General features: G+C 33.5%; 5 protein-coding genes and 1 long non-coding RNA gene across 6 annotated transcripts in view; 2 read left to right on the plus strand and 4 right to left on the minus strand.

Annotated features, from left to right (window-relative positions):
- LOC117206932 (soluble guanylate cyclase 88E) overlaps positions 1 to 1910 on the minus strand; it is a 36897-nt gene extending 34987 nt beyond the window's left edge. The window contains exon 1 of the mRNA XM_033446637.1: positions 151 to 1910. The gene's annotated coding sequence lies outside the window, so the exon portion shown is untranslated. The remainder of the gene's footprint in view (positions 1 to 150) is intronic.
- A 314-nt stretch (positions 1911 to 2224) lies between these two features.
- On the minus strand, positions 2225 to 9314 carry LOC117206933 (sugar transporter SWEET1-like). Its single transcript, XM_033446641.1, has 6 exons — positions 8802 to 9314; positions 7573 to 7650; positions 7185 to 7308; positions 3999 to 4154; positions 2772 to 2891; positions 2225 to 2676 (listed from the first exon to the last, which is right to left on the minus strand). Exons 1-6 carry the CDS (start codon positions 8876 to 8878, stop codon positions 2569 to 2571), a joined length of 663 nt encoding a protein of 220 aa, XP_033302532.1. The 5' UTR covers positions 8879 to 9314; the 3' UTR covers positions 2225 to 2568.
- An 826-nt stretch (positions 9315 to 10140) lies between these two features.
- On the plus strand, positions 10141 to 11005 carry LOC117206934 (26S proteasome complex subunit SEM1). Its single transcript, XM_033446642.1, has 3 exons — positions 10141 to 10309; positions 10399 to 10495; positions 10732 to 11005. The coding sequence occupies exons 1-3, from the start codon at positions 10225 to 10227 to the stop codon at positions 10778 to 10780; spliced, it is 231 nt and encodes a 76-aa protein (XP_033302533.1). The 5' UTR covers positions 10141 to 10224; the 3' UTR covers positions 10781 to 11005.
- Positions 11006 to 11074: 69 nt separating this feature from the next.
- LOC117206930 lies at positions 11075 to 15239 on the minus strand. Its single transcript, XM_033446634.1, has 9 exons — positions 14675 to 15239; positions 13683 to 14384; positions 13286 to 13619; positions 12878 to 13212; positions 12579 to 12804; positions 12164 to 12502; positions 11910 to 12063; positions 11674 to 11837; positions 11075 to 11585 (listed from the first exon to the last, which is right to left on the minus strand). Exons 2-9 carry the CDS (start codon positions 14330 to 14332, stop codon positions 11286 to 11288), a joined length of 2502 nt encoding a protein of 833 aa, XP_033302525.1. The 5' UTR covers positions 14333 to 14384; positions 14675 to 15239; the 3' UTR covers positions 11075 to 11285.
- Positions 15240 to 17619: 2380 nt separating this feature from the next.
- Positions 17620 to 20226, minus strand: LOC117207035 (actin, muscle). Its single transcript, XM_033446848.1, has 3 exons — positions 20080 to 20226; positions 18971 to 19121; positions 17620 to 18878 (listed from the first exon to the last, which is right to left on the minus strand). Exons 2-3 carry the CDS (start codon positions 19094 to 19096, stop codon positions 17874 to 17876), a joined length of 1131 nt encoding a protein of 376 aa, XP_033302739.1. The 5' UTR covers positions 19097 to 19121; positions 20080 to 20226; the 3' UTR covers positions 17620 to 17873.
- Positions 20227 to 22170: 1944 nt separating this feature from the next.
- LOC117207036 lies at positions 22171 to 23515 on the plus strand. Its single transcript, XR_004487462.1, has 2 exons — positions 22171 to 22409; positions 23198 to 23515. It is a non-coding gene; the product is annotated as an uncharacterized LOC117207036 (long non-coding RNA).
- The last annotated feature ends 176 nt before the right edge of the window (positions 23516 to 23691 follow it).

Raw genomic sequence — 23691 nt, forward strand, 5'->3', positions numbered from 1 at the left:
CGAATTTTGTTCAAACAATAGCCAGTAATACGTCGCTTCGTTCAATACATCGGAACGCTTGAGACACGAACAAACCTGATAACACCAACGCAAATCATCAACAAGTAACTCGAGGATTTCATTATGGAAAATCGAACGAGACACACTTACCTCGTGCCATCTTCTTCTTTAGACCGTTCCTCGGCAATGAGGCTATCAAAGCAGCTAAAGAAATTATTGAAATTTCCAACACGCTGCAAACAATTACCCTGCTTGCTCAAGGTAGCACAAATGAAACACGCGTTGCTACGAAAATCATTTACATCGTACCGAAACTTGCAAAACTCAAGAAACTCGCGTCACTGGCGCTTTTTCTACTAATACGAGACGTACAATTAAGCTGCTAATTTGTCACGCTGCTCGATGAGATTACCAACAGACAAAGAGAAGAGCAATATTTCGAACGTTTCTGTAATTTAACGAACGTAACGAGATCTGTCGTGGAGATCGAAAAATAATTGAACGTTCGTCGGTTTAGCGTGCAAAATCATAGAGTACCGGGTGCCCGTCAAACAATCGGACACTTTACTGACCACCACATACCCAGACATGCTACTGTCTACTAAATAGAAGGTCACTGTTTCCTGTTATTAGTCGGCAAACTCGATCAGAAAGTCAAGCGATGATGTACGTCGTTCATATAATAAGCCGATACCAAGAGCGACTACTAACGAGCCATCGCAGACGTAAATCGCAAGGGAACCGCAGCCAGTTGCCAAGAGAATATTGCATTTGCATGCTGTGTAACGTGGCCCCCGTAGAAAGTAAAATGGTAATCACCTTTGGTTATTCTTAATAGCGCGGATCCGAGGCGAGCGCGCACACACGCTCCGCATCATACGAAGAGCGTGTCGGTCATTGAGAAATATACGTTTATTAGTAGACATACAATTGAATTTACGTAATGAATTCAATGAAAGAAGAAACGCACCTCTGTTAGCGGAGTCGGTAACCGTGACTTTCAGGAGAATAATAAAGATAAGATAAGATTTATTACGCTACAGATTCATCGTTACGATCATTACACGTATCTAAGGAATAGTAGAAAATAGTGATTTTAAAAGATAAATCGTTTTTAAAAATACGGCTGAACCACTTACTTGCCAGATCGATTAACTCTACGAGATAACAAGTAGAGGGAATTGATGAAATTACGTAACCAATGAATCGTTTGAGCAATCAAACGGTTGGCTAAAATTTAACAAGAAGCGGAGTTAACCATTTTGACCTGTGAACAGTTAAAATGATAAGATTGAAAGACTCGTAGCAAAAGCGATCCTTGTTATATTCAAAATTTGTTTGCTTTTTTTTCATTTAAAATATTCTAATGAAATGATTGTCCGGTTAGTTAAACGAATAATAGGAAACGTTCGGTTATTGCGATTGAACTAGAAATAAATTGATTCTTCATGGTTAATAACGAAGAGTTATCGCATGTAGTCACTTACCAAAATCTACCATCATTTGGAGCATTGTTATTCAATTGAAAAGATCTTCCTGTTTTAAATATAACGTACAACTGAATGAATAACAGGGGAGAGATCTCTCCCCTTTTTGCGTACCAGGTACTATTAATACACGTACAAAGAATGGATTTTTATAGGAAGCTTAAATGTGTAACTAGAAATAAGATATAAAAGTATAATATCGCTTAATAATCTGTGGATACTAAAAGTAATATAGACTTGGAGAAGATTTTAACCATATTCTGTACAATATCGACAATGGAAACCTCTGTACACTGGAAATTCATGTACCGTAAATGTTTTACTTAAGCTTAAAGTATTATTTAAAGATTATGCGATTAAAAGATATATCTAACTGATTAATTAAATATGTTACTCTGATAAAATTATAAATTTCACGATCGCAGCAATCATATTAAACACGATTATATATAATATTGTGCATTTCAATTCTGAAGAGAAGTTACTTTGTAGCGTAGAATATGAAGATTGCTAAATATAAATATACAATCGATGATTTAGAAGATAGAAGCATTTATAAATTTGTCAACTGTTTTAATAGTTGACAAAGTACTCCGACTATAACCGTCTAAGTATTATTCCGCCGTAAAACTTCCGCAATGTACACAAATTCTGATTAACTTTCAATTATTTGATTCCTATATGTATATTCTAATATGTCTTAAATTATGCTAATATGTATTTTACGGCACATTGAAAATTGGTGACTTGATTTATCGTGTCACGTTAATTGTACAAATTAATCTGGTAAAGATTACGTGTAAAAATAACAGCATTAAACAAAGTCTTAGCCTATATAGAGATTTTTACGCTCGAGAATATTCAGGATCTAAAAAAATGTATGTTTCATTAGAAAATTCGTCGTTTAATAAGAATCGTCTAGATATAACAATTAACATCAATGGCTATCGGCGTTAATTATTATCCAATTCATATTTGTAGACCTTATTTTAGTTGCTAATTTGTAGGCGTGTAGAAAAATTGTAACAGTTGGAGGCACAAGACATCCTACACAGTTCCAATATTTACAATATCACTTTTCTTAATCCTTCTTTTCTTGGCTGGAAGCTTTGCCTTTCGATTTCGATGGATATATCACGAACAGGGACAATTGCGCCACAGACAAAACAAAACCAACCGAGTTCTGAAACTTTAAAAATACATAATACATTAGCGAGTGATAATCTGCGAATTTTGTAGTAATTTAGATAGTACGAAGGAATAAGAAATAGAAAATCTACTTACGATAATGAAGACGTTATTAATTATAATCCCGTACAATAGCCATAAAGATATAACAATAGTGCCCATGAATATCAGTGGGAACGGAAGGATATCCGTGTTTTTCGTCCTTATGATCTCCCTCTGATGAATCAAAAAACAAAAGATTATTGCAATCGCATAAACAAATTTCGTAAATACAGTTAATTCAGACAATCTAAATATCATTAAAGGTAATGTCTAGCGTTTAAAAAATTATTAACGAAACTTCTGATTCGTATTATTTGTTTCATGCGAACCATAATAGCAGTGTTTCTTAAACATTATGTTTGAGAATATCAGAGTATGTTTGTCTAACTCGCTCTTGTGCCGCATTCGTTCGAAATAGAAATACGTTTAACAAAGAAATCACTCACTAACTAAATTGATTCTTCGTTCGAAGTCAAGTAAAAGTACGAAGAAATATATTTAGAACTGTTTGTATGAATAAATTGGATACTAAGATGTATAATATCTCAGGAAAGTACACAGAAACTGCTACACGTTTGAAAATGAATCTCATCTGCTAAAATACTGTTACGCTCGATGGCGTGCAAAGAACATCTCGGTCAACGAGAAATTGAGGCAATACGTAACGGAACTACAATAATACGGCTGTTAGATATATCCTAATTTAGCCGAGAAAATTTGAAGAACATAAAATCAACGTTAAATTCTTTAAAACATCGCAATCGTGATTAAAGAAGCTCGATAAATTTCATCGAAATCTTACTGAAGGCAATAAAATTTTACGATAACAATATCTGAAAGTTTCCAATCCAGTTGCGCTATTTCTATTTGGATGATTACACGATTTCGCATTTCGTTTGTCACGGCTCGCAACTTTTTACAACTTCTTGTCGCAACGCAGAAATGTTACTCAACGATTGCAAAATTTCTCATCGATTATTGCATAAAAAAAAAAAATAGCTAACTATTTGAAAAGAGACATTGTATCATCGACAGAACTACATTGATAAGATAAAACATTCATATAACATATATACATGCAATGATCTTTCAATAATTATTTTTAACATTTAACATATTTATCGAAATTTGAAGAACTGAATAAAAATCTAGAGCAAAATGCTAAGGATGTAAGATAAGTAAAGAAAGATTTATGCAAACGAATAATAATGCTTGTATTATTCGTTTCGTGGGTATTAAGTTTGTTAGAGCTCTTAGCTACGTTCGTGGAATTTTACTTACAATATGTAGAAGAGGAGACGCTATTAAGAGGAAAAATAATCCTGTCACAATCAAACCGAATCTGAACTCGAGCTTCTCGGGATCTTCCACTTGTGCATACGCGAGGAAGGCCGCTACAAAGGCTGCTACCTTGCCTATTAAAGCACGTGTATCCTTCTAAAAATGCGGAAGACGATGTAAAATATTTATTCAGACATTGATACGGTTAGAAATATTTGTTCAAAGTTTCTTCGCAAAACACCAACTTAGGTTCTACGTAAAGTCTTAATTTTGCCTGACTATCGATACACAGGGTGTCCGATAACTGATAGCACAACCGGACAGGGGGTGGTTCTACATGAAAAAATAAGATAATTATATTTATAGGTACACCAACTTCGCCGATTTCCATGATTTTTGAGCATATTGTAGAAATCAACATACTCTTCTTATTGTGACGTTAAATTTAAAATCCTTTGGCGACTACCAAATCGCACTCGCCTAATTATACTTGTAGCAACAGCTCATAGACGATAACGACATTTGATTGTAGTAGTAAGCGTATATGATACACTGTAGCCATTCTCCTATGTTAACGTTAAAGCATAATTCCAAGTTAAGTGGATACGAGTCTTGTTATCATCTTTGACAATGTAGCCATTGTTTGCGTACAGTATAGCATCTGTCACAGTCATCAGAAATTTTCTTAAAGGCAGATATAGATTACACTTTGATTGAAACTGTTTTTGAAATCAAAGCACGAAAGATTGGAAAGTTCTAGCGTTCAGAGGAAAAATTTACTTTTTTTCTATTGTTTAAAAAGATATTGTTAATAAGTAATCGACTATTTGAATTTGAGGTTCAACCCTTGGTCAAATTTAAATCAACTTTGTCCTAAATTGAGTAACCAGTCAGTTTCTCAGTTTAAAAAGTTGCCAAACGTGGCAATATAAAAATTTAATAAACGATAAGAAGAATTGATATAAAAGAGATTACGTTTGTACTTGAAGACTGTATTTGCATCCCGAAAACGTCTAGTTCCATATAATTAGTAGTTAGTCTACAAAAAGATTTACAAAAATCATTTCCTTCTATTGTTGTCACACGAGAATTCCCCTTCAAAGGCCTCGTGCACAACTGCACACGCGAGGCTGCAAGAAATGCCAGTTATAATTCAATTAAGAACACCAATCTACATATTAGGTTTTCGCTTCGCGTTAGTCCTTTGAATCTGGCTACCGTGAGGCGGCTGGCAACGCTTACGTGAAACGATAAGAAATTAATTATAAAAATAGCAGGCGAATGAATAATTGATGTTATTTTACGAAAAGAATAATTGTTATTATCTTACGCAACAACTTCATTCGTTACAGAACTAACTCAAGCCCAAATCCAATACATTGTAAGTTATAACACACATTTTTTACAATCTCGCATATGCAGTTGTGCACGGACCTTTAGCCAAACTCGCCAAACTCTCGTTTATACGTACCAGAAATAAAAGATAAGCGCTAGTTTTCGCTTGGGTCATTATACCTGCTCGCCACAAGGCTGCTGGCAGCCAATACTAACGCATAGGCTATTACCAAGGCACAATTATAAACAAAATAAATTTTTGGCCAATATCTTAAAAACTATGACCGAGCGAGGGTTATATATGTACATAGAAAACAGTCGCTCGACATTTGGATTTCTACGATATATTCAGAAATCTTTTCTATCATTCTTGCACTATTTCCACACTCATGCAATATACACTTTCTTTCATCCTGTGCCCTCAACATTCAAGTCATCTGAAATTGTTAACTATTATTAGAAACGTTTAGTAATATGGATGAAGATAGCCTACAGTAAAATGCGCTGAGCTGGGTTAAATGTACGTGTACCGCAAACATTTTCAAACTTGATTTTCTCAAAAGCGAAGGGTGAAATGAAACAATTTTAGTCTTTCTTTTCGACTTACTTTTTCATGCGGGATCAGCCACTGGCCGGTTATACTACCAGCTATCGGATATCCTGTGTTTTTATTTTATTACAATTGTTTGTAATTCAATAAAGACAATGTCTCGTTATATATTCAGCCGCGTATCTATCGGCTGTGCAACAGATTAGCAAATAGTAAATACACGTACACGTTATCTTGAAAATGTTACAAGTGTTTGCGAATGTTTGTCGCGCCTTTTGCACTACTGATGGATACATGACTTTGCTAGATGTAGCTACATTTTGGTTTCGCAAAAAAGAGAAAAAGAAATCCAACAAACTGAAAATATTATAATTTTGTATACAGGGCGGGACAGATAAAGTGTTAGGGGCTGTTCCCTCCGAAGCCATTGTAGATACTAACTTGAAATTTTTAAGTATTGAAGGGTAGAGGCACCAACATTTTAGGGATGTAAAATATTGGGGGATATATGATGCTATCCTCGTTCTTTCTTAATCAGCTATTAATTTTTCGATATTAGAGCTCATGTTATCAAACTTAACAACTTTTATCTAAAGCATTTTTTCGCGAAGTTTCGCAAAGCTATTATCACAAGAATAAATGCGTGTTTGGAAGCGAATGGGGAACTCTTTGAACATTTAACAAAATAATTTTCAAAGCAATATACATTTCTTTTGATATCTTTCGACATCTTCGCGGAGCTCCACTTATGCAAGTTATTTTCCGCTATAATTCCTTAACTATACAAAATTGAAACAGTGCCTTAGATAAAAGTTGTTAGGTTTGATAACATCTGCCCGAATATCGAAAAATTAATATGTCATCTTATTTGATAAAAAAGTGGCCGTAGCACCCTTTCCAGTCCTAAAACACTCATGCTCTCAATATCTTACAATCTAAAATTGTAGCCTCTCTGCACCATTTAACATCTAAAAATTTCAGGTTGATATCTGCAATAGCTTCGGAGAAAACAACTTGTAATATTTTACTTCTGCCTCATCCTGTATGATGCATGATGTATGATACAATAAGGAAAATTGCAATATATACAAAAATTAAAGCTACATGCTTCTAAGAGTCTTTTAGTTTCTTAAAATTTAGCAGCAAAACATACAACTTCATCTATGGTGTATATCGTAATAGAATATTAATTCAAACGTTCAAACATGGAAACTAAAAAGGGAAATAATTTACAAAGAAAGAAAGTAACATGCCAGAAAGTAACACATCATGCATTTGAATTTAGAAATATAAACTCGTACCGTGTGTGGTGAGTAATAATAATATACAGCCATGTATGCTGTATTTGTGAGTAATCCAAAAACATTAACATTAATCATTGCAGGATCCCTCACAATCCATGCATATTGAAGCATCAAGATGCACCTATAAAAAGTTTTTGATTCACTATATGTCTCTCTGAATAGTCTGTATATATGAATTTCCTTCTTATACTATGATCTATAATACTTTTTTCACAGTTATGAACGGAAAACAACATGAAATATTTCTATTATAGGCAAAAGTATTAATACTGTATTTAGATATCTTTACTTCACAAGAACAGAACAACCAGTAATATGTTTTAAATAACATTACACACTGCGTATTTATCTTTATGTCATCTATGTTAAATAATAATGCACTTACATTCCTATGCCACCCAAAAAAGGCATGGGATCAAATCCTTTAGACGAGCCCTTTTGATAAATATCCTTACATATCAATCTACAATTAAATGACAATCAAAAATGTTATTTTTTATTACTTAATATACTTCAAATTGATAGTAATAATGTAAACAGCTAGTATGTAAAATCACACATACAATTTTTGACTTATATCTTTACAATATTTTGACGTCACATTGATAAAATACAAAAATTTAATATTTCAAATGACCTATAAATCTACATATGATAGATATAATATATTATATATACAATTTGCTTATACAAATTGGTATATTATATTTCTATTATATAAACTATATGCTATTAGATAACTTCATATATTCATGAATCATGTTATGTCAGCACTTTTCTTTAAAATTATTATTAGGTATAGGTACAAATAACGAGAATGAAATTTGCAAAGTTTATGTATAAATATTTACGATTAATCATATAAAAAGTAATTATTTGTTAATTTTAGTTACTAATTAGTTACTAGTTATAAATTTCTTTAATCCTAATTGCTCAATTTCATACATATCTCACATGTTATAAATACATAAAAAATATCAAATAGATGTTTTTATTGTACATCAATAATAGTTCAAACATATTATTAATACTATCATTTTTGGTATTTTAATTTACAAAGATCAATGTGAAACATATATAAAAATTTCGTATGTAATATATCTAATTATTCTTATGATAAGTTTATAAAAACATATATACATATTTGTTACATTATAATTAGTCATTTAAAAAAATGAGCGACACATACGCATATTCGCAAATAAACTGGTTTAAATATTTTAATACCGTAATAATGAAAAAAAATGATGTGGCACTTCTAAAAGAAACATACATTTACGATTTAAATTATATCATAACATTCAGGACTTTACTAGTACATATATACATATTTTTTAAATTTTATAACTTATAATTGATGGCTTTATATAAAAGTAACACAACTTCTCTCAATTTTGCCGCAATGCATGAAAAAAACAAAGAAATCTATTGTTCGGCGTATCACGTGGAATATTAAAAAAGTAGTTTGAATATAAATGTCAATGTCAAAGAACAGTTACACGCTCACGTAGTTTGTAATACACTTCTATTTCAAAACGTATAGTTTGTAATAGAAATCGAACGTTGTATTTCAGAAAAAACATAAATCGAAATTTTTTTATTTCCTCAACTTACGTGCCAGCTGACATTTGGGCCATTGTACAAATTGAGGCACATGATGCCACAAGTTCTTTGTAATCCTCCAAACCCATCGCGTTTTAACAGTTATCTTCCTTAATACTCAATGACTACTATGAGACTACGACTACGAATCACTTCATCATTACGAAACTGAATGTCCCCACCATAAACGGGGAGATTGGGGAAAAAAGTACCTAATGATTGGTTATTCCATTTACGACATTGGTGTGTTGCCCCTCGCCCCACTACGATGCGACACACCGGTAAGCGCACTCTTACACTCGTTTGCTTATCAACACGAATTCCAATTTTAATTTTAATTTCTGATGAATTGAACTATCAACGGTGAAACGTAATATTTACGATTACCTATGTTGCGTCACGTGAAAAAAAGGATACAAGGAATTTTCCGTTGTACACGATAAGCTAATCGAATATATACTTAGTTATATATATCTTTAATGTCTTAACAGTATTGGTAATTCGTATAAACTGATAACGTTAAATTATACGATATCAATCATTAATTTACAGATTTGAAATTTATGCTTTTCGGTTTACACAGTACTTTCTGTGATATAATTTTATTATACAGCAGTGGATGTACGTTCATACATACACGTATAACAAAGAGTAGGGGTATGCATGAATACAATAGTTGTATCCCTACTCTTTGCTTATAATAGTATTTTATACCTAAAAGTACATACAAGATAGTAAATTAATGTTAAGTATCTATCAGTGGTCAGCGCAATCTAGTGATATAACGAAGATTTAACTTTCTTTAGCGCAAATTTTGAATGCCTATGATGATTTGACGATTTCGAGAAATTCAATTACTTATATTTTTTCCTTAACAAGATATATAATTACAATACATTTATTTAATTTATATTATGTATATCTATTTAATCTATATTATGATATATGTATTTAAAAGATTAAAATAATTATATTATCTTCACCGGGCCAGCTTTATTATTTATTGTTATTATTAATATCATATAATCAGTTTCAATTAAGAGAACTGGTTAAATTATAGATATTTTTTTAAAGTCAAGTGCAATAATTTTCAAACCAAGTGCTATAGTCCCTATATTACTTATTTTAAGCATTTTTTATGACATTTTTAGTATATGATGAAGAATACTATTATAGAATCAATATCTTTTTATAAAATTCACTATTCGCTTATAGAAAAATACGTGAGGAACGATAATTTAATTTCTTTATATTAAAATAAATTTATTATAATAATTTATAGAATTCTTCTTCTGAGTCAAAGTTGGTAGCTTTGAACTTTTATTTCATGCTCGATCGTCTTTTATGCAGCAAGGAAAGTCTCTAGAAGATTCAAACGTGTTCTGTCTCTACCTCCGTAAGTGACATATTCACGTGATAATTATAAAATTTCACAATGTCAGAAAACAAGAACGATAAAGCAAAGGTTGATCTCGGATTATTAGAGGAAGATGATGAATTTGAGGAGTTCCCTGCAGAAGGTACAATAATTTAATGCTATATACTTATTATAATTGTTAAAATGGTTCGTGCAGTATTCTAACCTCAATTTGACTGAATGACTTGATAGATTGGACTGCAGTTGATGAAGACAATGAAGATATTAGTGTTTGGGAAGACAACTGGGATGATGATGATGTAGAAGATGATTTTAATCAACAATTAAGGTAATTTTTGTCATAACACTATTTTAAGAAGCACATGGCTTTCAGGTTTATAAACCATCAAATAATAAACAATTCAATCTCATTAGTATGATATTTTTACTGCAATACTATTGCAATTTATAGCAATATTGTTTAATACTGAAAAATATAAATTCCTTTAAAATATTAAGAACATTATGAGTGGTTAAAAAGTTGTCAAATCATATAATTTTTTAAAATACAATTATTTGTTTCAGGGCACAATTAGAAAAACAGAAGGGTCACAACAAAGGGAAGGATTCTTAATTAAATTATAAATTAGATATTATTATTCATAAGAATAAATATGTATTAATTTCCTAAGATTTTGCATACATATAAGTTTCATTTGATGTATATTGATAGACTTTTATTAATTGTGAAATATAATGATTTTTCATAAATATTTGTACAAAACTTAAACATTAAATACAAATGTACAATTTAAATGCATATAGTACCTAATATGCGTGAATTACATCATACAACTCATAAAGAGTCCTGTATTAATGAAAAAAATACTTGGCATCCTTAGTTTATATAATCAGGTACATAGTCTGTTTTTTGAAAATTTTATATAATTCTACATTATTAAATCAACAAATTTAGTTACATATGGCACATCAATTCCTTTCGACTAAAACATATTTTAAACATATTTTAAAACATAATTATCAACTCCTAAGACCTGTAACTTGATCAATGGCTAAATAAAATTGAGAAAAGGAATTGAATCAACCTTTTGTTATTGAATTAAAATAAAATTAAATTATTAAAGAGTTGTACTATGTTTTGACCTACATGTACTTAATAGCTGTGATGCTAGAACATCTAATATTTGTAGGTTTAAGTCTACATTAATCTTCTTTATTTCATAAGAATCAAGTAAATACTTTAAAATATTTAACGTGTCATCTTCGCCAAATACTAATTTTACATCATTTGGAAGTTTAACTAATAATTCTTGCAACAGTCTTTTTTTTAATAGTTCCAGTGGTTCCTCAGAAAGTTTATTTTGGACGTTATGAAGTGATATATTACCCAATTGATCAAAAATTTGTAAAGTAACAGTCTGTAATTATAAGAAATTCATAACTGAACATAAAAATAATAGTACTTCTTATAACAATAAAAAATAATAAATAAATATGAATTATTACTTGTAATATAGGTTCAGTAACATTTCCAAAGAGTAGCTTTGCCCATCGAACAACTGCCTCTTGCTGCAAGGCATTATTACTTCCAACTCCTGCCAATAATTCACAAATAAGATCGACAGCAACACATGTTAATATTAGATGTGAATCCAAATCATCAAGGTCCTCTGAAAATAAAAGTAAAAGAAAAGAAACATTTTATAACATACTCAATAATTTTTATAATACATTATATTTACCTTCATAAGAACTTTTTACAGTTTCCCACCAATGAGTTAATAATGCAGAATCATTAGCACTCTCCATTGAATCAACAGCTTCGTAAGCAGAATCCACGCAAGAATATTCAGTTCTTTCAGTTATTAATTGTTGAAGTTCAGCTGCTAGACTTTTCTATTATAATAAGAGAGGTGAAATTTTATATATAATGATATGATTTATAAATTTCATTTAATTTGAAATATTTTGTCCATTAAAATTTACATTTAGTTACCGATTTAATATTCTCGACGAATCTCCACGGAATATCAGCTAAAGACATTAATGTTGGTAACGGAACATTTTCTTCTTCTTGTTCAATTTCAAAACCTGGAACGACTGTTCTTAAAGTATTAAAAACACCACTTACTGTTTTGACTAAAAACTTGTCAAATCGAGGTGCAACCACATCTGCTTTTTTATTAGCGTTACTACTTGGACGTAAAAAATGTCGCAATTGCGGTGGACATTCACTAGCCAAGCGTGTAGTTAAAGTTTTCAAATAATTCTCTAATTCAAGGCGACCGCCTTTTGGTAATACCAAATTTGACATAATAGATGCTAATTCTGGAATCTATATATTTTACATTGCACAAAATAAATCAAAAAGTACCATAAAACAGTTAATAGGTATAAAATGTTAAATTCACCTCTTGTAGACTAGTATGTAACTGAGCAAAATCGCGATATTGTCTTCTAACAGTAGCAGTTGTAGTTTCAAATAGATCAACCCCCCGTTGTTCTATATCATCAAATTGAATACAATAAAGTAATTGTTGTGATCCATCAAGAGCTGTATGAAATTCTGTCCAAGGAATTGACAAATTTGTAAATTGACTACCTTCATATACTACATAAGATTTTTCTTCCACATGTCTGAAAAATATAATATAGATATATATTTGATTTATTAAATTATTTATTAAAATTGAAAAATATTAATACCCACAATGGTGTATTTACAGTTGACTTTTGCTGTAATACATTTCTAAGTCTAGCAATTGTTGTAGCAAAATCTGTAGGTTCCTCATATACAGGAGATATTTTATCCCCTTCTATTTCAGCATCTATCTCTACTATACTTTGACCCCATAGACCTCTATGTTCTGTACCTAAGTTATGTAAATGTAAAGTAGGTCTCTTATCATTTATAGATACTGAGGTATTCTCGTGTTTAATTAAAGGTTTAGTAGATGATTCAGATTTTGGTTTTGGTAGTGATCGTGGAATCACAGCTGCTGTTGCAGATGTTATACCATCTCCTAGAGCATTGGATATAACTTTCTGAAATAGTTCTTTTATTAGTTCGTAATAATCAATGATAAGTAAAATAAGCATTATAGAATTCTGCACATACTTTGACATGTGGAATATTCTCTTCCTGTTTACTTTGAACTTTGGCAACATTTTTTGGTGTTTGTTGCAGTAAAAAGTCAGATAAATTTTGAAATAACCAATTTGGAGAACTTACTGTTTCAACAACTATTAATAATCTTTTTGCTAAGATAGATAGTAACAGTTTACATGGTAATGAACTTGTTAACTCCCATTGTAAAAATTCTTGTGCTAGGATAGTAACCATTCGATGAAGCATATGTTCTAACGCTGGCATATTACGAGAACCAGGATGTAAATATCTAAATGCTTCTTCAATATTTGGTGCAGTTCCTTTCTCAACCCGTCGTAATGCTCTACAATATAATATAATTAGTTTGAATAATTTATATTATAAACATATATATCAAACATCGTACCTTTGATATTCTTTTAAATGTAATAAGAACACATTAAACAGCTTATGAGTAAGCTTTATTTTGTCTATTAAGCTGATCTTATGAAACAGTTTGGTCAGTAATTTTTTTAGCAATTCTTGTGCTTCATTAGGGAATGATTTATCATCACTGATAGATTTATACCAAACCTTTATGCATTTTAAATTTATTTCTGTTACTAAATTATATATTTCTACTGCTCTCTTTCTTTTTAAAGAAGTATCTTTTCCACTAGATCTAATTACTACTTTTTCCTTTCGCTTTTCTTTAGATACTTGTGTTGAATTTGTGTTTTTATTTGTTCTTACTTCATTCTCATATTTACTAATACATTCACTCTTTTCTTTGGAATCAATTTGTAATTTCAAATTATTTACAAATTTGTTATATAACCAATTATTAACAAACCTTATATTAAGTGGTCTATTAGCTTTTAATGCAACTTGAAATAAAAAACAACTGAGCCACACTGATAATATTATAATAAAAATAGCCCATGAAATAGAAATATATAATGGTGTCAGACCAGCCCATTCTTGTATAATTACAGATAACAATGTAACTAATATACTTAAAATCAACAATATCTGGTTCAACCAGCTCATTGGTATAACTTCCTTCATTGTAAACATAATATAAGAATACTACTTTTAATATTACATTTTGTGCCAATATAATATAAATCTGAAAAAAAAAAAATAAATATTTTTATTCCTTTACAAACTTACCATATTGTTCAGATATAAATACAGAAATGCTATTCATATAATAATTTTATAATAATTTTAATACTGGAAACATAAAAAGCTTTCCTTTCAGTAAGCATTAATTAACATAACATTGTTGCATAAAAAATTCACTGTATCATTTAAAATTATGTCGTTAGAAAATCAAATATTTTTGTAATTATTAAATCATTTTTTAAATTAAACTTATTTCCTATTAAAACGACTTTAATAATTTATGAAATTTACCTTATGTATCTAAAACATTCCTATATTACTTGTATTGACATATTGATGTTTTATACTGCAACCTCGGCATGTTTTATTCTCGTTCGAATTGGATCATAAAATTCCTTAACGAACGTAACTCGTTTCACAGATACACATTAATAATCACAGATCATTAACTTAATCCCTTTATACTTAAATACATCTGAATTTCTATCAACATTTTATTTTCTTTCGTGACTATACGATGAGACATAGATTACATTTTAGAAAGAATGGCGATCTTTGTCATCGCTTGATTATTCTCGTTTTAATAGAATAGGATACAAGATACACATGACAGTAATAATCACTGTAACTATTTCACAAATAAACGATACTTTATACAAACAAGATATGTTGTTAAATTGTATTTAAATAAAGTCCTTAGATAATAAAACGTACCTGGTACTGTATCTCGAATTCGAGGTTACGAAAGTAATTGTTTTTCGCTTTTTGTTGATAAAGAACCACGTTACATATGTATGCGCCGTTGCAAGTGTTGTGACACATGCGTACTTAAATATGTAGAACGTAGAAGATAACTGAATACAGAGTGCATAGATATAAGTTTAGTATTTTTTTATTTTATCATAAAATCTAGGAAAGTATTTGAATCCTACACGTAATATCACTATTTAAATCAGGATTTTCATACCTATTTAATACAAATTGAATTTGAAAATTGATAAATGTTAAAACTATACTCCAAAATCCGCAGTCTAATTATGATATTACAAAACAATATGTTATGTGTTATATTACCATATATATGTATTATCTCAACATATTATCATTAAAATTATTTATCGACATACCTAAAAAAATATTTAGAAATTAATAATGATAATACAAGTTATAATTGAACAATTAATTAACATTATTTAAGATTCCAATAATATATTTATTATTTATTTATAAGTATGACATGTATAAGGTACAAATTTATCAAAGATATTTGTGTATAGGAAAATGTTTCATATATTTTATTAAAAGCGAAATTCCAATTAAAAAGAGGAAATATTTATAGTATGCGATTCAAATCACTTAATTATTATTACTTACAATTATTAGGTATATACGTGTAATATGTACCTGTGTTTAGAAGATCAAGATAATTTCATTATAATCATCGAGAAACCAATAATTTTCTGTCCGTTCTCGATGAACATAATTTATCTATAACCTAAACCACGATCATTATATCTATATTATCACATAACTAGAAAAGAAAACTGTTCGTTAACTTATCTAATAAATCTTATTTATGACGCTTGATAATAAATTTTTAAATTTTCTTTCAGCCAAAGTCAGTAATTAACGACTCTATCTTTGAAAAAATAAATTATCAATTCTTTCCTTCTGTATCTATTCCGTTACACGTATAATAGACCGAAGAATTATGCCGTACAGTCGTTTTTCACGTTTCACTATTTCATACAAAGACAAGTCATACGATACGGTAATAATTTAAGTGGTAAAGAGCAACGATTCGTAATACATACGAATTACTCGTCGAGCTTGCTCGTAAAGCTATCCGTTTTCTAGCATTAGCATTTTCAACACGTGGCTGTCTCGTGAAGAGGCACGGAGTGTGATAAAGTCATCCTAAACTGGAGCACCTCCACCCCATGCAGGTGCACGCACGTATGCATACACGTCCCAAAACTCCCAAAGAGTGCGGGCTCTAATTTTAGTTGGTGAAGCGTCAAAATAAGCGTAAGTCACCCGGGGGCCTTGTAAGGCTAGGGAGGCAATCCCGGGGACCCCCGGCATGCACTCCCCGACAGCCACGGCATCCACGTACCGACAACTCTATTTTTGTTATTTCTTTATTTGTAGCGCAGTTTTATCGCTCGTCTTGGGTTACGGATTTTCCTTCGAACAAGAGTCTATAATCGACCGTCTTCGAACTCGAAAGATGTGAAAGATGTTTTTGTTGTGGGATTAAAGTACGGTCATTGATGCTGGAAATAATTATTTTGATTGATGTCGAAACGAGTAATAGATAAATATTAGGTAATTTAGATAATTATATCCAGAAAGATAAATGGACAAGGAAATAAATGAGATGTTTCGTTTTACGATGAAATTAAATTTCACGAATAAATCGTACGGAGAATTGATAAATTTAATTATTTCTATTTTAAAGGATTTGCTGTGATCTTCTAATTGGCTCGTAATGTCTTCGTAAATTGTTATGGCTGAACAGGTGTAGCCTGTAGATCTATTTCTGGATCGAAGTATCGTCGGTTCTTAATATAGAGTAACTAATCCTCTTGAAGATTTAACGCTTACATTATATCTAATTCTCAGTGTCATATAAATAATAATAATAATGATAAGCGAACAGAGAATTATTCATAATTTTTCTTAATTACTGTGTAACTCTATAGTCTGCTGAAAGAAATGAAAATATGTATAGTCACTTAAAGTTGCACACAAACTGGCCAGCTGCCAGAGCACACTGTAGTTAAATGTCATGAGAACCCAAAACACAATAATTCTCTTGAACTTTATCTATAAAATCGTAATTTGTACCCGTCCATTATGTCATTGTTTTGAGTAACCGCCAGAAATATCACGTACGATAAGGTTCACATAATCCGACATTGAATTATTATATAATACAGTTTTATTATCATCAATTATATGATATAATAAGAACAATACGCCAGGCAGCAATATGAGCCGACGTTGATGCGCCTGGTCATGGTTTCCCATATCATATACTTCACTCTCGTCGATTACCACCCCGTGCGTATCGCAAATGCCAAATTACGTGCGCTTACGATTTCAAGAAAGCCTTTGTATCTGTATGTGTATGTGTGCGTGTCTGTACGATACATGTAAGTCAGCGTATACATAATGACAAGGCCGAGAAGGGCTTGCTGCAATGGCCGAGGAGATTATTATCAATAAATTAATTAACGTTAAAATAACAAACAGTCATGTTGTACAAACTAAAAAGTAAAGTACAGTCTGATAAATGTGTAGAATAAAGGCACTTCAGTAATTTTCCTTTCCCAAATCTCGTTTTCCCCCATTCTACCTTCTTCTCTCTTTCTTCCCCTTGGCATCGGTGAATCCATATGTGAAAGGGTCACAGCTCGAGCACGAATAGAAAAAAAAGAAAAGAAAGCAGGTGAAAATCATGAACCCCTGTGATCGGTGCACCACCTTAGAAGCACTTGCGGTGCACGATGCCAGGTCCGGACTCGTCGTACTCCTGCTTGGAGATCCACATCTGTTGGAAGGTGGACAGTGAGGCCAAGATGGATCCACCGATCCACACGGAGTACTTCCTCTCGGGGGGAGCGATGATCTTGATCTTGATGGTCGATGGAGCCAGGGCAGTGATTTCTTTCTGCATACGATCGGCAATACCGGGGTACATGGTGGTACCGCCAGAGAGTACGGTGTTGGCGTACAGATCCTTACGGATGTCGACGTCGCACTTCATGATGGAGTTGTAGACGGTTTCATGGATACCGCAGGATTCCATACCCAGGAAGGAAGGTTGGAACAGGGCTTCTGGGCAACGGAACCTCTCGTTACCGATGGTGATCACCTGTCCATCGGGCAACTCGTAGCTCTTCTCGAGGGAGGTGCTGGCAGCAGCGGTGGCCATTTCCTGTTCGAAGTCCAGGGCGACATAGCAAAGTTTCTCCTTGATGTCGCGCACGATTTCTCGCTCAGCCGTGGTCGTGAAGCTGTAACCTCTCTCGGTAAGGATCTTCATGAGGTAGTCGGTCAAATCGCGACCGGCCAAGTCCAGTCGGAGGATGGCGTGAGGAAGGGCGTAACCTTCGTAGATGGGTACGGTGTGCGAGACACCATCTCCCGAGTCCAAGACGATACCGGTGGTACGACCGGAAGCGTACAGGGAGAGCACGGCCTGGATGGCGACGTACATGGCCGGGCTGTTGAAGGTTTCGAACATGATCTGGGTCATCTTTTCGCGGTTAGCTTTCGGATTCAGAGGGGCTTCGGTGAGAAGGACTGGATGTTCCTCAGGAGCAACTCGCAATTCGTTGTAGAAGGTGTGGTGCCAGATCTTCTCCATATCATCCCAATTGGTAATGATACCGTGTTCTATAGGATACTTTAAGGTAAGTATACCTCTTTTACTTTGGGCCTCGTCTCCTACGTAGCTGTCTTTCTGACCCATACCGACCATCACACCCTGCAATAATTATTAACAGTATTAGCGAGACATGGTAACAAAAAAATGGCGTACATATTGGAATTTCATGGTAATTTTCAAAATTTCCATACCTGATGACGTGGGCGGCCAACAATGCTGGGGAAGACAGCACGCGGTGCGTCATCTCCAGCGAATCCCGCCTTGCACATACCGGACCCATTGTCCACGACTAGTGCCGCAACATCATCGTCACACATCTTGTTTGATTATTAGTGTTACCTACTGTAGAAATGAAATTTGAAATGCATATAAACCTGTATTTCGTGCGTTTGTTTCCGATCATATTTTTTTTTTTATTAGGTGGTTAATAGTTAGATATTGATATTTTAATGCGATTTTTACTTCTTCGCAGGCATCTTGATAAGAGGTTTGAGAATTAGGGGTTTGAATCAGTAAAAGGACGAAAATCATACGATTTTTTATGGAGCAAATGCGCGGTATTAAAAATAGGTAGAAGAAATCCGTTTCAATCACTAGAATTTGAATTGCGAAAAAGAATGTTTGGTATAATCAATAAAATATCGAGAATTTCATTAGATACTACTTACAAGCAGAATAAATATCAAAATAAATATCGTTAGCAATTTTAACAAGAGATACTAAAAAGGAACTGTTAATTTAAACTAAATATTTGTCATAAGAATTAGTCGACATATTGCAGCTATCTAATCGTTGATTATTAAAATACTACCATAATTGTACGATCGAATAATTATCATCGTTAAACGTTTGCTACTCGTTGTTTTAAAAGAAGAGCGTCTAATCGTATACGAATCGAACAAAGAAGCGCCTATTAAAGCCAACGGTAGCAACGTATACTAAAAAGAGCACAGGCATTGGTATCACATTTGCGGAACATCACTTCACAATGAGGATTCGATGACATGCAAGGATCCTGCAACGATCGACTGCGTTCGGTCCTCGTACACTCTCTTGGCAAGGTCGATACTGATTTCCGGTGCGAAGTCACTGAAACGACGCGAATTACACCTTGCAAAAAACCTCGTTTCTACACACTACTGTTTCCTGTTCTCCAAGGCACGAGGACCGAGCCGATCGTCCGCGATTATCATGCGTGCAACCCTCGTCTCGATCCAACGATCAAGAAGAAAGCTCACCGGTTACACACCAGCACGCTGTTTCAGCGGATGCAAACTAACGGAACACTCGTTCGATTTACCGTTCGCTAATGAGTCGAGAGATCGGCAATGGTCGCTTAGGGCGTACGTCGTGCAAGAGACCGAGAGCGGCGAGTGGCACAGTGCCGGCTCTGTGGGGTCCCTTTATCCATATCGGTTCGCAGCCGAAAATAGCGATCCGCCCCTTAGATGGAAATCTATCGTGCATTAACACTCGTCTCGGCCCGCCGCCACCGCCTAGTCCTTAGCCGCCCTAACCGTGACGCCGAGAAGGAGAGACGCCGTGCGTCGCGACGAGGCGGCGGCCGACGGCCCCCCAATCCAAATAAGGACTCGTCACGCGCCAGGGCCGTCTTCCGTTAGGCGCTAATCGGCCGAGGGTCGAAGGGCACCAGCGTCCAATCTGATTCATCCTCCAATTTATGTGCCGTCATATTCATTAACCGGAAGGTAGACACAGAGCACATGTACAGCTTGTTCTTCTTACCTAACGTGTCCTGTATCTGATGTTTCTTCATTTTTCAAAATACGTTGGAACATTCGAGGTACCTGGTACGTTTTAAATAAAGTTACGTTATAGACAAAGGCTGTAAGAAAATGACAAAATATTTTCGATCGAAGAACAACGGAGATGATTTAAAGTAGACGACGAAGTTTAGTTTCCTTTCAACTTAAATGTAGATAGAACATTTGATTTCCATCGTCGAAGAAAGGAAGAGGCGATCTCCGAACCACTATAGGCTATAACGTTCGTGCATTTATGGCAGGATCAAAGGTGCAAAAATGTATATAAAATGTCCGAAGTTTATGATATTTAGCGGGTGTTTTGTTTAGATTCTATTTCTTTAGTTGTCTTAAATATGAATCTACGTGTATTTGTGTATTTGTATCTGGTAATGCGATTACGAGTGTATAAATACTTGCTGCTGTATTTAACCGGAAAATTAGGATTTACGTGTAAGTTGAACTTAATTAATTAAAAGCAGAAAAAAAATTTATGTGGGTGTTAGCAGTAGTAATAGTCTATAAATATAGAGCTTAGTGAAGCTTATGGGATCTTGAGATTGCAATGTTTTTGAATGAAAAGTTTAGATCGGTGTGTCGGTAGCTTTTAATAGACATGAAAGTTTATGAGGTTCGGACGAAACGTGCTTCGTGAAAGGAAGATTCAACAAAGTGGATTTCGATGTTTACGATACGTAGTAAATGAATGTTTATCAATTAATGAATGTTTCGTTTAGGATTGCGTTATTTTCGAATTCAAGTTAGGAAGATACGCATCCGGTTAATAAGAAGGGATAAACTCAAAGAGAAATCTGGAATAAATTTCTTAAATACGAGATGATCTCTCGACAAAAGAAATCTTTCAATAAACACGTTATAGTTAAAATTTAATCGCTAGATACGTGTAACTGAAATTAAGTTGAATTTTGCGTGCCTTGCGAAATATATTTCGTGCGTTCTCCTCCGACTGAATCGACAATATCTCGGAACTATCCGTAACAAATTTAAGAAATTTGTACAAAAATTTCCACGCAGAATTTACGGTACAACGATAAAACTGTAAAAAAGTGTCGGATCGAAATAAATAAAAAGATCGATCTGCTTAAAATCTACGAAAAGTAAAATACTAAAACAACGAAAAGCATAAAAGCAAAAGCGTAACAGCTATAGAAGTAGCATAATAGAAATTTAAATATTATCCCTCTAAAACGAACGTATTAGCCCAACCGATTATCGTTCTAATTTCACCGATTGACGTTCGATTTCTCTGATTTCGTAATTTCGAACTTTCATAAATTCGGAACTTTTCTCTTGAAATATTAAATTTTTAAGGCCGCTGATCTCTAAAATGTTCACGACAAGCGCATTATTTCGCGGCTGTCGTTCATACTCGTAAACGAATAATATATGACTTGATATGGCCGCAGCGTGCCAACAATAATAATCCGAATTACAGTTGGGACGCGACGCCATTTTCGATGCTAAACGATCCGTATATTATGGTTGCGTGCAACGCCGGGTGTAAATGGCTCAATCAGCCATTTACGGCCGATGAAATGCATATAGAATCGAATTATTGGACGATTAGGCTGCTTTCTATAATTGGGAGTGCACGGGGCGACCACGTAGCTCGAGCCACCACCGATCCCCTCCACCTTTTTGCAAGAGCCACCGTCGAACCGTGCGACCGATTCGCAGATTCGCATTGCCGTGTTTCAACCCCGAAACGGCACGTCTTTATCGCAAACGAACTTCCACACGGAATCCCCTTGTACGCATACAGACGGTGATTCGATCGATCGACCAACAAGTTTGCAAGTTTCGTGACCGTGCAAGAAGATGACAATGTTCGGTGGAATGTTCGAAGGTGATGAGATTTTCATTTATATAAGAATATCGGTAGAGATTGAGGGGCTCGTGACAAAGACGACCCTTGCCAAGCCTTTTCGCTATTTAGATAGTAACGCGTTTCAGAAAATTCACGACTTAGCGGAATCGGTATTACGAAAAATGATCTATGTCCTGATCTATCGTCGAACGAAAATCGAACAGTTGTGCCAAAACTTTATAATTGAATTAGATATAGCTGTTGGATATAGCTCGATATACTTAGAGACACGCTCGTAGTTATAATGCGATACGATGAATATTTCGTTAAGAGAAATTGTAATGTACGAAAGACGCTGCGGGGTATTCTTTGAATTTCCTGAGAAAAGACAAACATAAACAAGAGTCGTTTTTGCTATCAGGCCTTTGATTAAAGTATAGCTTTCGCGGAGAATTAAGTACGTTAAAGTACTTTATCAATGTACGTTGTCAGTGATGTAATTATCGGATAAAGAAAGATATCGACGATAATAATTGTTATTTAACTTAAGTGTTGATATCTTTCATCGTAACCGTAGAGTATATTATAGAGTTGTAAAGAATTGCAAGAATCGCAATTGCAAGAGAGTGGAAACTTTATAGAAGTATGGAGGAATTTTGAAGAACCAAATTCTTCTTTTCATGCATGTGCGCTTAGTGTGTAATTCGACAATTTTAAGGAAGTAAGAAGACGGCAAAATAATTCTACGTATAAGGATATTCGGACTACCTTTTGTATAAATATCACAATTTGAGCAATTGATTAGCGTGATGAATGCAAATTTGCAGATACTGCGATGCGAAAGACACAAACAGGACAAGCACTCAATGTATGGACTACGCTAAAGGAGAAAGCCAGCATTAAAGGGGAGCGTGTTCCTGGATGAGGGCGCGTCTATCCTTAACAAATTGGCGACGAAGCTTACGATAACGTAAAGAAGTCCGTTTGGATACCCCGGTAATTTTGATAGAAGCAATGAGTTACTCCTTCGCGTAATTCAATCCATGCATGGTAGATGACGATACGTATATTACTGTCCCTTCCAAAATGTTATTTATGTTGAATACGAGTGTTGAGATTTGAATAAATATATTTTTCTAGAAATTCTAGAAATTTTAAGTTTGTTAAGCCGACATTTTACCCAGTTTTTATTGATGTATGCAAAACTTTTTTCTAGTACAGCCTATCAATACGAACGTATAGTAATTGATGGCTAGCCCCTTTCTTTCAATTTGATCCTAATATTTGCAGTGTTTCTCCCCCATTGCAAATGCACGATTCT

The sequence above is a fragment of the Bombus bifarius genome, unplaced genomic scaffold, assembly GCF_011952205.1.
Source record: "Bombus bifarius isolate JDL3187 unplaced genomic scaffold, Bbif_JDL3187 scf7180000008014, whole genome shotgun sequence".
Taxonomy (NCBI): domain Eukaryota; kingdom Metazoa; phylum Arthropoda; class Insecta; order Hymenoptera; family Apidae; genus Bombus; species Bombus bifarius.